The following is a 15,015-nucleotide window of genomic DNA, read 5'->3' on the forward strand; positions in this document are numbered from 1 at the left end:
CTTCTGTCTTTCTTTTTTGTTTTTATATTTTTTTTTTATATTCTATATATTATTTATTATACTTTTTAAATTATTTAATATTTAGTATTTTTTATAGTTTATACATTTTTTATGTTCAATTGTGTTGCATGTTTTTGTTTCTGTGTTTGTGCTGTTGCATTGGTGATTTGTTTTTTTATTATAAGTAGTTGTTCCTTTTCTTAGGCTAAACTTGAGGTGGCAAATATCTTGTAGGCATTACTGCTTTTAATGTTTTTGATATTATACTTTTATTAAACCCAGGCACCTGTAAAAAAATGTATAAGCAAGACAAGCAAGCAAGCAGAAGAAAGCAAAATCACATATTGCTACATCCTCTTTCTCCCAAACTTAGTTTGAGGCACCCAAACTTATTTATTTTTGCACAATAGCTCTAAAGAGGCAGCACTTGGCTTGCACCTCCTTTATCTGCTATGCACACAAGAGGCAGCATCAAAAAAAAAATTTAAGAGAAAATCAAGATCAGTGTAAAGAGTAAAACTTCAAGGTTGAATGGTGCTATACTCAAGTATTTTCCTGTTCTTGAAAACATTGTTGGTATATATACTTCTATCTTGCCCTTGACATAGCACTATTAGATTCAGGCAAGAGGTGGCTTCATTATCATGTTTGCTCACATTACAGTTGGGCAGGGACTAGGTGCTGTCTGTAGGATTGTGGGTTTTCTGTCATCATAGGGAATTAGGATATTTGTAAGTTCTCTGTTCTCAAGGGGTTCATTACTTGGGTTTAGTGTGGGACTTGAGCATAGATTATGAGGTGGCCTGACATGCACCCTATTTGTTCTTACAGCCAGTGCCTGTTTTGGGCAAAACCTGGGGGCAGCTGCAGAGCTAAGATCTTGGGTACTCTTCCATATACCATCTGGACATTTTTTGTAGTTTGTTGTGTCAGCTGAATAGAGTGGTCTCAGTAGGTTTGTATGCTGGTTGTGGTAGCCTTCTGATACACATTGGCTGCTTGGTTGTGCTGGATAAACTTAGGGCTGGATAACTTAAACTTAGCTGGATACAACCTTCTTGACCTGTTGCTTAGGCACACATAGAGTGATGGATCATGGCTTGCAGCTCATCAACAACTGTCAGGGAGTAGCAAATCCATCTACTGGAGTATTTCTGTATATGAGAAGTCCTAGATAAGGGTTATCTCCCATTTCCCCAGCCTTTGCTTGCATGTCTGGACTGTGCTTTCAATTTTGAGATGGCCTTGCTTGTAGCAAGGTCAGTAAGTGAGTGTCACAAGGTTGGACCAGAGAATACTTCTGCTCAGTCTTGTTTGGAGATTGAGAGGCATAAGCAATGTCATTGTCATTAGATGACAGGTATGTTCCAAGACCAAGAAATGAGGTATCTACTGTGAGATCAATGTCATCTTTCAGCTTGTCAACTTCAAAGAACCTGCTATGGTAGTCAACAAAGATCAATGTGTCTCCAGGGTACTAAGGGTATCATTGTGGATATGAGGAGTTCCTTCTGGCTCCTGTTCTGAAATTTCTGACATGCAGGACAACTTTGGATCATCTGCTCAATGTCTGCATTCAGACCTGGCCAGTAGATGATCATTGTTGCTTGCTGTTTTGTTTTTTCAATGCCCAAGTGGGAAGCATACAGTTGGCTCATATCCTTGTGTAGTCCAGACTTGTCCAGTAGGGCAAGAGATTGTTGCTGCAGAGCTTCTCAGTTTTCAGTAATCCAATTTTGATGGTATTTGTTAGTTTTCTAAGCTGGGGGTCTTGTTTCATTGGCAGTTTCTGCTAGCTTTGCATCACTGACAGCTAGGAATCTCAAAAACTGATTGATTTGGGTTTTGAACTCTCAATGCAATCTCTCTTTGGTGTCTGGCAAATTTAGAATGTTGGCTGGTGGAATGTCAGTGAGAGGTCAGTAGGTGAGTGTCACAAGGTTTGACCAGAGAGTACTTCTGCTCAGATCAAGAGGCATAAGCAATTTCATTGTCATTAGATGACAGGTATGTTCCAAGACCAAGAAATGAGGTATCTACTGTGGGATCATTGGATCTGAATGATGGGTCAAAGAAAGATAGATTTGACTGTTGATTTTTTTCCCTTAGGGCTTATTTGCGTTTTTCTCCCCAGATGAACTCCTTCTATTTTTGCAGGCCATGCATGCCAAGCAGAGTAACTAGCTCCTTGTTGTTCATTGGGCTGGGCATTTTGTTTATGGCTCTCAACTTTTTGGGGCTGGGTTTTAATCTGCTAGTGCTGATGACATGTCCAAAGTATGGTGCACTAGAAACACAGAAGTTACATTTTTCCTTGTTAAACCTGACACCACATAGTCCTGCTCTTTCTAGGATAGCAAGGAGGCACTTGTTGTGCTCTTCAATTGTTGCTCCATTGATTGTTTTTCATACCACAAAACCTTCAGGTATTTCTTCAATTGAACTAAAGCCTGATCTGGCATCCATCTTGCTAAAGTAGACTACCATCTTTAATTTAAACAGCTACCATTGAGTTTCAATGGTCCCTTCTTTTTCCAGTTGATTGAGCTCTTTTTTTAGTTTATCTCTAAGGGAAGCTGAAACCTTTCTGGCTGGACGAGCTTTTGGACTGTTGCCTTTTTACAGTTGGAAGTGGCATTCACCCTCAAGTTTTCCTATGCCTTCAAAAACGTCTTTGAATTGTTCAATAGTGTTTTTGATATTTGTCTAAACCTAGGCTAGAAACAGATTCTGTTTTGACCACATAGACCTTCAGCTTTGATGGTTCTTGGGATTGGTAGCTGCCCATGACCTGACATGTTCCTCTGACTGGGATTATTGATCCACAGTAGCTTGTTAGTTTTTGGCAGTTGCTCTGATTTCTGGTGGAGGTTTTGTAATGTCAAAGTACTTATCAGGAAGTATTCAGTCAGGTTTGAATTGAACCAGATTTTGATTGTTTAGATTCAGTGTGATAAGCGCCTAATATCTGTTGTTTGACTGGTCCACTGTATGTAGAAACACATCGTCCTCCTAATCAGAATCAGCTTCCTTGTTGGTAGCAGCTGTCACAATGTTAACACTTGCATTTTTGCAAAATTGAGCAAAGTAGTTGAGTTTGTTGCAGTTTGAAGGTCTTTCTTTTAACTGAGCACACATGGGCTGGAGATTATGCTCCTCCACAGAAGTAACACACCCCAGATTTTCTTTTAGTTTTGTGTCTTTCATCTTGCTTAGGTGTTTGGTAGACTTTGTTTTTCTGGGTAGCATCAATTTCTTTTTTCTTTTTTTTTTTAACAACAATTCTTTTCATTGAAATGTTTGCAACTGTGCCTGGATTATTATATAGAGATGATACTTCTGCTCAGCAATTTGTAGAGTAAGAATCTCCTTCCACAAGCAGACACTCTGATTTGTGTGACAGATGCCAATCACTATGTGATCTCTCACCATTTTGTCAGGGTTGGTATGTGTTGCATAGTCTTACCAGTGTCTAAACTTCTATTATGAAGTATTTCATGCTGCAAAGTTGCCAATATATTTTTCTTAAATAAAATATAATTTTATTTTAAAATTCGGCCTAATTTTTTAAAAATTTGGCCAAAAAGTTGGTGAATTTGCATTCTAGCATTGATTCATTGACCAAGCAAGCAGAAGAGGGTTGGTCACCTGCTACAAGTGCCAGTAACCTACTGGGAGTAAAATCCCTCAGACTGCAGGGATCAACGCTTCCCTTGCTGAGTAAGCTTCAAAGATGTGCTGTGATCACCTCCAAAACCAAACACAAAAGCGCCATCAAGCCCCAAAAGAGTAAAAGCAAACCAAGGGAAAGGATCCATAAAATCAAGCCCAGGAAATATCAGTATTCAACAAACTGAGTCACCAGCAAGAAAACGAAAAATATTTGAGCTTCTTCCATCCCAACTCTCTTATTATATACTTCAATTCTTCTATATAGAGTTGAAAGCAGACTCAAAGATCCCAAAAGCAGTAATTGATTTCTTCTTGAAATCTCTTTGTCTTTTCAATCAATTGTCACATAATGAAAAAGAAGACACAAACAACAAAATAAGCAACTGCTATGGTATTGTGTAAATTGTTCAAGGTCAGTAATTATCTCCCATGCATTTATGGGAAAAGGGGAATAGACTATTGCTTCAGGTTGATGCTTCAATAGTGTTAATACATAAGTTTCCATATTTTCCTTCAATTCCTGTCGGAATTACATAAAAAAACTATTTTTTTAACTGAAAGTAAGGAGCGACATTAAAACTTAAAACGAACAGAAATTACTCCGTATATGAAATGGGTTCTCCTCTCTGCAATCCCTCGCTCTTTATGCTAAAGTTTTTACTGTTTTAAAAAGTAGAGTTGAGAGAAAGGGTCAAACTTTAGCGTAAAGAGCGAGGGATTGCAGAGGGGACAACCCATTTCATGTACGGAGTAATTTCTGTTCGTTTTAAGTTTTAATGTCGCTCCTTACTTTCAGTTAAAAAAACCAGTTTTTTATGTAATTTCTGAACGTTTTTGAATTAATGCATGTTTGATTTTGGCTCTCCACACATAAATTATTAAAATGAAATTTGCATATTAATTCCTTTTTTGGCTAAATGGCTTTCTCTTAGTTTTGATCAGACGATTTTTAGAAATAAGGGGTGGGGAAGGAGGCCTAGTTGCCCTGTAATTTTTCGGTTACATAAAAAGGCAACTAAAAATTTTAATTTTTAACAAATGTTTTTATTAGTTAAAAACATACGTAACTTAGGAATTAACTTACATAACAAACCTTTATATTCTTAAATTTTTTTATGTATATAAGGGGGTTTGTACCCTCGTTAATACCTCGCTCTTTACACTAAATCGTAATTTTTGTCGCAATTCTTTAAGAATGACCTCTGAATCCGAAAGGCTGTAGAATAAATAGTTGAAATTACTAAAAATACTATAGCATAAAGAGCAAGGTATTTATCTCCTAAATATCTTGCTCTTTATGCTAGAGTATTTTTAGAAGCCCTCATATGCATAATAATCCCTGTTTGTTGTAAGTTTCAATGCTACTCCTTACTTTCAAATGAAAAAAAACTTTTCCATGTTTATTTTTTCATTGTTTTTTTATAGTAATTTTAGAAGATCCTGCGCCCTTTTCATTGAATTTCTGTTCTCCCATGACATGTTTCTCCAAGGAAAGATCCTCCCACATAGCCCCACCCCCTTAGCCCCACCCCCAAAACCAAAAAAAATCCCCTGAAAACGTCTGCACACTTTCCAATAACCATTATTATATGTAAACACTGGTCGAAGTTCGTAACTTGCAGCCCCTCCCCCAGGGACTGTGGGGGAGTAAGTCATTCCAGAAGACATAGTTATTATGGTTTTTGACTGTGCAGAACAAAAGGCTATCTCAAAATGTGATCCATTGACTTTGGAGAAAAAATGAGCATGGGAAACCAGTTTTTTTATCACTTAAAAAGGGCACTAGAACTTTTAATTTCCGTTAGAATGAGCCCTCTTGCGACATTCTTGGCCACTTGGTCGATACGATGACCCATGGGGAAAAAACAAACAAATAAACACACACCCGTGATTTGTCTTGTGGCAAAAAATACGAAATTCCACATTTTTGTAGGTAGGAGCTTGAAATTTTTGCTATAGGGTTCTCTGATATGCCGAATACGATGGTGTGATTTTCGTCAAGATTCTATGACTTGTAGGGGGTGTTTCCCCCTATTTTCCAAATTAAGTCAAATTTTCAGACGCTCGTAACTTTTGATGACAAAGACTAAATTTGATGAAACTTATATATTTAAATCAGCATGAAAATCCGATTCTTTTGATGTATATTTTAGCATCAAAATTCCGTTTTTGAGAGTTTCGTTTACTATTGAGCTGGGTTGCTCCTTACTACAGTTCGTTACCACAAACTGTCTGATTGTTTGAGTTTGTTTGAGGGCTTGTTCCAATTATTTTATGACAGAGTCAGTTCAGATCCGGGAAATTTATTAATTGTAAACACCCATTTATTTTAGGAAAGCCCATATGATGATGATTATGACAGCAAGAGAAAAAGAGACAGAAGTTATGATGAAAAAGACAGGTTAGTAGTTTAATTTTTGAAAACCTATTTTTCAATGAAAGACACCTGAGTCATATAATAGAAAACTTTGCAAGAGATGTCCCCATATATATATATATATATATATATATATATATATATATATATATATATATATATATATATATATATATATATATATATATATATATATTATTTTAAGGATTATCTTTATGGCTACTGCTGTTCAGTAGCTATGATAACATCATCTTGAATAAAATCTGTGGGAGGATAGTCTTTTATCTTTGTAAGTCAGAATTCTCCCAAAGTAATATTTTATGTAAGTGTACCCCCAAATTGTATTCAGGGCACAGTTCTGTTTGAGGGTCTGTGCTAATTTTGTATTGGGGAAGGGGGTCAATATTATTCTGATCCTCATCAAATAGTATACTCCAGATTTTTTCTATGCCTTTTTTCTTACTGACTTCGCTGGTAATAAATAATGAAGTAGAAACATTTGGTATTATTTTATTTAGACAAATAGAAACAGATTAGGATTGCCAGTCTACTAGTCTCTAGAGGGCTGTAAGTCCTTCAAAGGTCTTACTTTGCTTGCTATTGCATGCTTAAATTAAACTATAAATTGATAATCATAAAGATATTTGGACATTATAGGTACCGTATGTATGAACTGTAGTGTAAGTCCCTGTGGTGGAACGTTAGAGTGAATACATTAGTCAAGAGAGAAAATGGAGGAGCTGGTTACTGTATTTTGGTGCTGGTTACACCAGATACCGGTCTGGGTGTTACTGTATTAAACACCATGTGAAACATGTCATGAAACTTTAAATATTCTGTATTGGCATTTTTGCTTTAAAGTATCTTACCTTAAAATACCTTAAATTGCACTTGCAAGCAATAGAATGAATCCTGTGTCCACCAGATTCAGTGATGATAGTCCCCTGTGGGGACTGGTTCATAACCCCAAGGAGTGGTTCATGGTCTATTGAGTCACTCCCTAACCAGTGATGACTTGAACGCTTGTAATATTACGAGTCCTGCTAAAGATCCAAAATTTTAGTGTCAGTTAATATGTCTATTATTTTGTACCTAATCAGGTTTATGATGCTGTTGAGGGCTTGATTTTGCCATCATCTTTGAACTGAGTATAGATGCTTGATACTTCAGCTTCTCTACAAAGTGAGATCAGTTTGTGGAAAGACCAAAGCCAATTTCACCCATTTTTAGATCTTAATAAGGTCTTCATGCTTGAAATTCCTCAAGAACAGGAATTTAGCTTCTGGAGCAGTAAAATCATTATCTTTTTTCAGCTCGAGCTGAATTGAGATAAGCTGAGCTTATGAGATGGATGGGAGCCTAATTCCTCTTGACATTGGTCTTTGTGCCCTTTTAAAGGGTGACCAGGCCTATGTCGTGCCCACTTCTATCCCCTAAGCAGTATGTATATCACAACAGGAAGCTAATGAGGACTTTCCCAAAGAAAGTGATTGAAATAAAACTTGACTAAGCAGTTTGGCCATTGAACCACTAGCCTAGGAGTTCTCAGTTATTAGAAAAAACCAAAACGAACAAACAAAGAAACCAAAGTAAAGTCAAATGCATGATCAAAAAGCCCTAATTACCTTAATTTGCATTACAGAGCAAAATTAAGACCCACACAGTATCTGTTGGGCTCCATCGTGAATCTTCGTCACTGTGTTAGGGTTCAGTAACAAGTTGTAATAGAGGTTTGCTGGTGAGATTCAATCTACGCCCACTTGGCAAATTTGACCACAAGGTAGGTATGACCCTTGATGACCAATATCTATTGGTCAAAAGTTGACACCAAGCAGCAGCAACTTCAGATAGAGTATAAGAGGTGGCTTTTTGTGACAGGTATTAACATCCCAGCAAGGCATTTCTGTGATGAGATTGGCATCAGTGGGTAATTGAATGGAACAGACAGTCTTATGCATATTTTCATGACTTGTGATTCCATTTCTTGTCAAATCTGGACTTACAGGAGAAAGTTCTAGGTGCAATCTCCCTTTCAGCTTGAAAACTATTCCAATTATTGACATCGCGCTCAAAAAAGAAATGTTGCTGCATCAATGCATTAACAGGATGTTTTGACAGGTTTTTTGGGTGGCCTTTTGTATTTGCTGGCTTGAATGTTTTGGTAAAGAGGGGGCTCTGCGGTTGTGTTTTACACTTGTAGGCCAGCATCTTGTCACCATGGTAGCGTCTGAAAGCAAGCATTAGCAGATGCAGGCCCACCTGGGATCTTGTTGTAAGAGAGATAATGTAAGCCAGATGTGCACTTTGTGTCATGCCTCTGAACTCACTTCATTAGGCTATTATCATTCTTATTGGAAGGGGAGGTGAGATATGTACATAAATCCAGAACAGGCCTAACTATAGCCTTAGAAATGAGGGAGCAACTAGTTATGGTGCGTTTGAAGAGACCAAGGTTTGAATTAATTCTTGAGACAGCTTGTTGCAAGTGGCTATGGAACTTAAGAGACTTTGACAGTAAATTGGGATCAGAGATGTTCTACTGGTGATGGGGGATGTTGCTAACAAAGTGAAAGGCGCTGTACTTTAATATGTTGAACTCTAGTATCCGATGTTGTGCTCATGTTTGGCTTTTAAGTCACACTGGATGCTTTGTTGATTTATAGGTCCAAACAGCTTTGAGTCATCAGCATAGGAAGGGTTGTTTTTCTATTTTGTTCACTGTATTGTTGATGTATATGAGGAATACAATAAGACCTAAAAAGTACCTTGGGGAAGTCTGATTCCAACTTGCTCCTGAGAAAACATTGTCACCATTGGCTGAGAAAAGTCAAACCTACTGAGTTGGACCTGTCAGAAAGTCCATAACTCAATCGACAGCATCAGTGTAGGATCCAGCTGCCATAAGTTTTGTAAGCCAGGTCAAATAAAATCAAGTCTGTACTTACTAATTTATCCAATTAATCTGTTACAATGTTGTTTGTCTTGAGGAGATGGGTCTCAACCAATTTCCCTGGCTGAAACCCATGCTATTGAGGGAAAATTATTATTGGTGAGATGTGTCAGAATATCCGCATTCAGATTCCGCTCTAGGATTTTAGCTATTAGGGAGACAACTAGAAGGGAGAACTGAGTAGGTGGTATTGGCTTAGGGGTGTTGTAGGATTGTCAAAATTCCTAAAAAAGTTACTATCACCAAAGGGAAAAATAGCCATTGAAGTATACCAAAATACTTACTTACAGTTAATTTTTTTTTCTCTAGGCGCAGTTCAAAAAGGTCACGTTCTCGTTCGTCACGTCGCTACCGTTCAAGATCTAGAAGCCGCGATCGAAGACGATCCTACAGATCCCGCTCCCGTTCAGCTGGAAGACATAGTCGTAGTGGGCGCAACAATTATTCGAGAGATGTATTTAGTTTGTTTTTATTTAGTTAATGTTATATGTACGAAAATAGCAATATGCAGGAATGACCAAAACCGACCAATTTTTGTTTGCTAAAATTTTTTGTTGTTGATTTTAGAATGAAAGAAAGAAGATTGTATCCAATTGGCAGTGAATTAAGTTACATCCGATTAGGAGTTCCAGCTAACTTCTATCAGGTGTCTGAGTAAAGGCTGGAAAGCGAATGTTACATAGGAATTAGAAAAAGGCCTTTAATTCTTCAGGCAAATATATAATAAAAAGACACTGAATACCAAACTTGCTATAATTAATTACTTTCAATGGTAAAAAATCCACAACATTGGAGCCATATTGTTTTTTTTTTAAGCTGATAAAAGCACATTAATGTTGTAGGGAGTTAGTAAGCTTTGTATATTGCAAGAATCACATGTGTTCGTAAATACCCCCCTCCCTCTGAATTTGAACTGAACAATCCTTCCCATTGCAGAATGCACTGTTGTGTCTCACTACTATTTGACAAACTTTTGGGCATGGAGAGCAAAACTAGGTTCAGATGAGTGTTTGACAGGAAGACAAAAATTGGGTCTGAGATTTCGTTTGTCCAAAAAATTGTGACCTAGACACAGATTTGTTCGGGGGGGGGAGGGTAACTGTGCTATCTGCCTTGGGCGCCATGGCGGGGGGTTGCCCTCTGATCAAATTTTTTTAGTTTAATTTGGCTTTTTTGCTTATATTTGAGGTGGGAGGGTGCATTGAAGTTAATTTTGCACTAGGTACCACCAACCCTAGAAACGGTTCTGTCTAGACAGTCAAGAGAAGCAATTGCACTTTGTAGTGTCATTAGCTGTCTCTGCTTGATTAAAGCTGAGAGAGTTGTTATGAAATAAATGATTTTCAATTTTTCATTCAATGAAATTAAATTTCAGCTTCAGACTTTTGTCATTTTATTTCAGTATTCGTCTTCTTCTTTGGAATAGAGGACGGCAATATTTCTCCCAAATATAGCAATGTAATTTGCTATACCATTATAATGCCTGTCATATGGTATTATAAGTCTTTTTTCTCTTAAATATCTCCTATAATCTTTTAGCGATACCTTCTGCTTTTAACCCAAAGGTCCATGAATTTTTTTTCAAATATATTTCCTTCAATGGGTTTCATTTTCTTTATAATGAGTTGCATCATCCCTGAAACAGTAAGAAGGAAACAACTAACAGTTTTGAGTCATATTGCCAAGAAAGACATTGCAATATCAGCAATTTTCACTATGCAGTAATCAAAAGAATTTTCTAAAGAGCATATAATCGTAAATTCTTTACTCTGTTTCTATTCTTAAGGAAAACACGGTCCAAGGGCCACCTGGTCCTCTTTGACACCCCATATGTATTTACCTGATGGCTAAATTAGTCTTGCTGAATTATGAAGTCTAGGAGAACCTTTTTATTAAGAAATTAGCTTAAAAGTATGTAGTAGATGCATATATATTAGTGTTGATTGCGTGGTTCTTCTCTTATAGGAGCAGCCTGAACCTAGCCGGTGCTTGGGCATTTTTGGTATGAGTCTTTATACCACAGAGCATGAGCTGCACCATGTTTTAAGCAAATATGGGCCCCTTGAGAAAGTTCAAGTTGTGAAAGATGCCAAGGTAGTGTAGCCACTCTCTTTTTTCTATTCTCTCTTATTTTTCTTTCAATTTAATATATTCTATTCATTTCTATGTATTTTGTTTTTCTCGTAAATCTTTTTCTGCCTAAATTGTCATTTTTGTCATCTTTAAGATAAGGTGAACAGAATTCCAGGTTTCCTCTTTAACACAAGGTGGGTTTGGTGGAAAGATAGATTAGAAATTAAATCTAGGGCATCTGATGCAAATTCAGTTCATGGTTATTTAAGCAGCAAGATGAAAATGCCTGTGTCATAAAACAGTGGATTTGATTGTTATATATATATATATATATATATATATATATATATATATATATATATATATATATATATATATATATATATATATATATCTATATATATAAAAATAAGTTGTCTGTCTGTCTATGGATCTGTGGATCAGGTGACGTCATGTTTCGGCTGACGTCATGAAATTAGTTGCCGTCATTTTTGCTTTGAAGGTGACGTCATTCAAGTTATATAAGACATATGTTCGCGTAGAAATCTATTAATGTTTAAGTTTACAATGACTGATGAAGATGCTCAAAGAGTCTATGCCAAAAAACTTGCTGCTGATAGAGAAAGTCAGAAAAGAAAGCGTGCCGAGGAACTACCAGAGCAACGCGAAAGCAGACTTGCTGCTAAAAGAGAAAGTGAAAAAAGAAGGCGTGCCGAGGAATCAAAAGACCAGCAGGGAAACAGGCTTGAGGCTGATAGAGAAAGAAAGAACAGAAAGCATGCCGAGGAACTACCAGAGCAACGCAGAAGCAGACTTGCTGCTAAAAGAGAAAGTGAAAAAAGAAGGCGTGCCGAGGAATCAAAAGACCAGCAGGGAAACAGGCTTGAGGCTGATAGAGAAAGAAAGAACAGAAAGCATGCCGAGGAACTACCAGAGCAACGCAGAAGCAGACTTGCTGCTAAAAGAGAATGTGAAAAAAGAAGGCGTGCCGAGGAATTACAAGGAAGGTGCACAAAGCAATATCCTCGACTTTTAGTACCCAAAACAATTACTGGCAATGATGGTTACCCACAATATAGAAGAAGATCTACTGAAGATGGCGGTAAAACAGCAATAATAAAGAAGCGTAACGGTACCACCATCGAAGTAGATAACCAGTGGGTTGTTCCATATTCCCCATTATTATCAAAAACATTTAATGCACACATAAACGTTGAATACTGTAACTCCGTAAAGGCAATCAAATACATATGTAAATACGTCAACAAAGGCAGTGACATGGCAGTTTTTGGCTTGCAGTCCGAAATCAAAGATTTCGATGAAATCGTAGAATATCAGGCTGGAAGATACATAAGCAGTAATGAAGCTGTTTGGCGAATTCTTTCATTTCCGATACATGAACGTAGTCCAGCTGTTGTTCACTTAGCGGTACATTTACAGAATGGTCAACGTGTTTATTTCACGGAAACCAACGTGCAACAAAGAGTCCTGAATCCACCGGATACAACATTAACAGCTTTTTTTTCGCTTTGCAAAAATGATTCTTTTGCAAAAAAACTGCTGTATACTGAAGTGCCTTCGTATTACACGTGGAATACTAAAAATAAAGTATTTGAACGTCGAAAACAGGGTAAGTCAGTCGACGGCCAACCTACCATCTTCAAAGATACCACGATAGGAAGACTCTACACCGTTCACCCCAATCAACATGAATGCTTCTTTCTACGCCTGCTTTTGGTGAATGTACCCGGTCCGACATCCTTTGAGTATTTGAGGACTGTAAATGGTACTATACATGACACTTACCGTAGTGCATGCCAAGCTCTGAATTTATTGGAGAATGACCAACACTGGGATAACTGCATCAATGACGCGTGCGAAACGTCAACCCCAAGTCAAATTCGTGCATTGTTTGGCATCATTTTAACAACTTGCTCTCCATCAGCTCCTACAGAGTTATGGGAAAAATATAAGTCAAAAATGTCCGAAGATATACTTCATCGAAAACAGTTAGAGACGTCAGACATGACTTTTGATTTTACATCAGAAATTTATAACTACACTTTAGTTGTTATAGAAGATTTGTGCGTAAGTATGGCAAACAAACCTCTTCAGGATTTGGGAATGCCTTCACCTAACCGTATCGCTGCTGTTTCGACATGTGTAGAATTGGATCGTGAACAAAGTTACAGTACGAGTGATCTATTGTCGTATGTACAAAATAACATTTCCAAGTTAACGTCGGAACAAAAAATCATTAGAAAAATGTGGTATTGATCTTAATACTGATTGTTTTTCCCATGGACAATTGTACGTTGCATGTTCGAGGGTCGGTAAACCTGACAATCTATTTATATGCAGCGAGAATTGGACAGCGAAGAATGTTGTATATTCGCAAGTTTTACGCAGTTAATTTGTATTTCGGAACCAAATGAAGCGGTTAATTATCCATCTGAATTTTTAAATTCCATAGATCCTTCAGGGTGTCCACCACACCTGCTTTTTCCCATGGACAATTGTACGTTGCATGTTCGAGGGTCGGTAAACCTGACAATCTATTTATATGCAGCGAGAATTGGACAGCGAAGAATGTTGTATATTCGCAAGTTTTACGCAGTTAATTTGTATTTCGGAACCAAATGAAGCGGTTAATTATCCATCTGAATTTTTAAATTCCATAGATCCTTCAGGGTGTCCACCACACCTGCTACAACTAAAAATAGGCGTACCAATAATACTTTTAAGAAATATCAACCCACCAAAGCTTTGCAATGGCACGCGACTTGCCGTAAAAAAAAAAACAATGGAAAACCTAATAGATGCCACAATCTTGACAGGGCCTTATGAGGGTGAGGCTGTTCTTATTCCTCGCATTCCCATGATTCCAACGGATCTGCTTTTTCAATTTAAAAGATTGCAATTCCCAATTCGATTAGCATTTGCAACCACCATCAACAAAGCTCAAGGGCAATCACTAGAAAAATGCGGTATAGATCTTAATACAGATTGCTTTACCAATGTACAATTGTATGTTGCATCTTTGAGGGTCGGTAAACCTGACAATCTATTTATACGCACAGACAATGGGACAGCGAAGACTGTTGTATATTCACAAGTTTTACGTAGTTAATTTGTATTGTATCTATCTATCTATCTATCTATCTATCTATATAAAAACGAGTTGTGTGTATGCATGTTTGTTTGTTTGTAAAAAGAGCGTTTGCATATGACGTCATTATTAGTACATACGGCTTTGTATATGGACAGACAATGGGAAAGCCAAGAATGTTGTATATTCGCAATCTTTACGTAGTTTGAAACACATATATAAATCTATCTATATTCACAGGTGGGACACAGGGACACAACTACAATGGCGCGTAACTAATATGGCGCGTAACGACTTACGCGCGCGGGGGGGCTTGGGGGGGCGCGAAGCGCCCCACCAACTAGGTGTTGGGGTGGCGCGAAGCGCCACCCCAACAGCTAGTATATATATATATATATATATATATATATATATATATATATATATATATATATATATATATATATATATATATATATATATATATATATATATATATATATATATATATATATATATATTAAAAACTCCACTCTTCACCACCTCATGAAGTACCAATTGCCTTTAAATCCTTCCTTATGACTTCTTCCCATTCCGTTCGGGGACGATCTGCTTTTCTTTTGGTCCCAGATAAATTGCCAAAAAGCACCATATTCAGCAATCTGTCATCCGTTAAACTTGGCCTTGTCATCTTTTTTTTATTGTAGCCCTAGGAAGTGCGACTGAACCATATTCTTGTATAACTTGTTATTTGATGTACAGTTGCTCAAGAAAGTACGTGAGACTATTCTTAGATAATTCCTCTGGAAAATATTTATCAAATGTTCCTCGGATTGAAGTGTCCGCGTTTCAGTA

The 15,015-nt window shown here is 37.2% G+C and overlaps 1 protein-coding gene across 3 annotated transcripts in view; it reads left to right on the forward strand.

The window, feature by feature from the left end:
• LOC136027440 (transformer-2 protein homolog alpha-like) overlaps positions 1–15,015 on the forward strand; it is a 39,927-nt gene that overhangs the window by 5,880 nt on the left and 19,032 nt on the right. For all 3 annotated transcript variants that reach the window (XR_010617592.1, XR_010617593.1, XM_065704721.1), the window contains exons 2-4: positions 6,006–6,073; positions 9,309–9,453; positions 10,965–11,093. Coding sequence is in view for 1 of the 3 variants with exons in the window: in XM_065704721.1 (XP_065560793.1) it covers positions 6,006–6,073; positions 9,309–9,453; positions 10,965–11,093 (342 nt within the window). In the remaining 2 variants the exon portion in view is untranslated. The remainder of the gene's footprint in view (positions 1–6,005; positions 6,074–9,308; positions 9,454–10,964; positions 11,094–15,015) is intronic.

The sequence above is a fragment of the Artemia franciscana genome, chromosome 5, assembly GCF_032884065.1.
Source record: "Artemia franciscana chromosome 5, ASM3288406v1, whole genome shotgun sequence".
Classification (NCBI taxonomy): Eukaryota; Metazoa; Arthropoda; class Branchiopoda; order Anostraca; family Artemiidae; genus Artemia; species Artemia franciscana.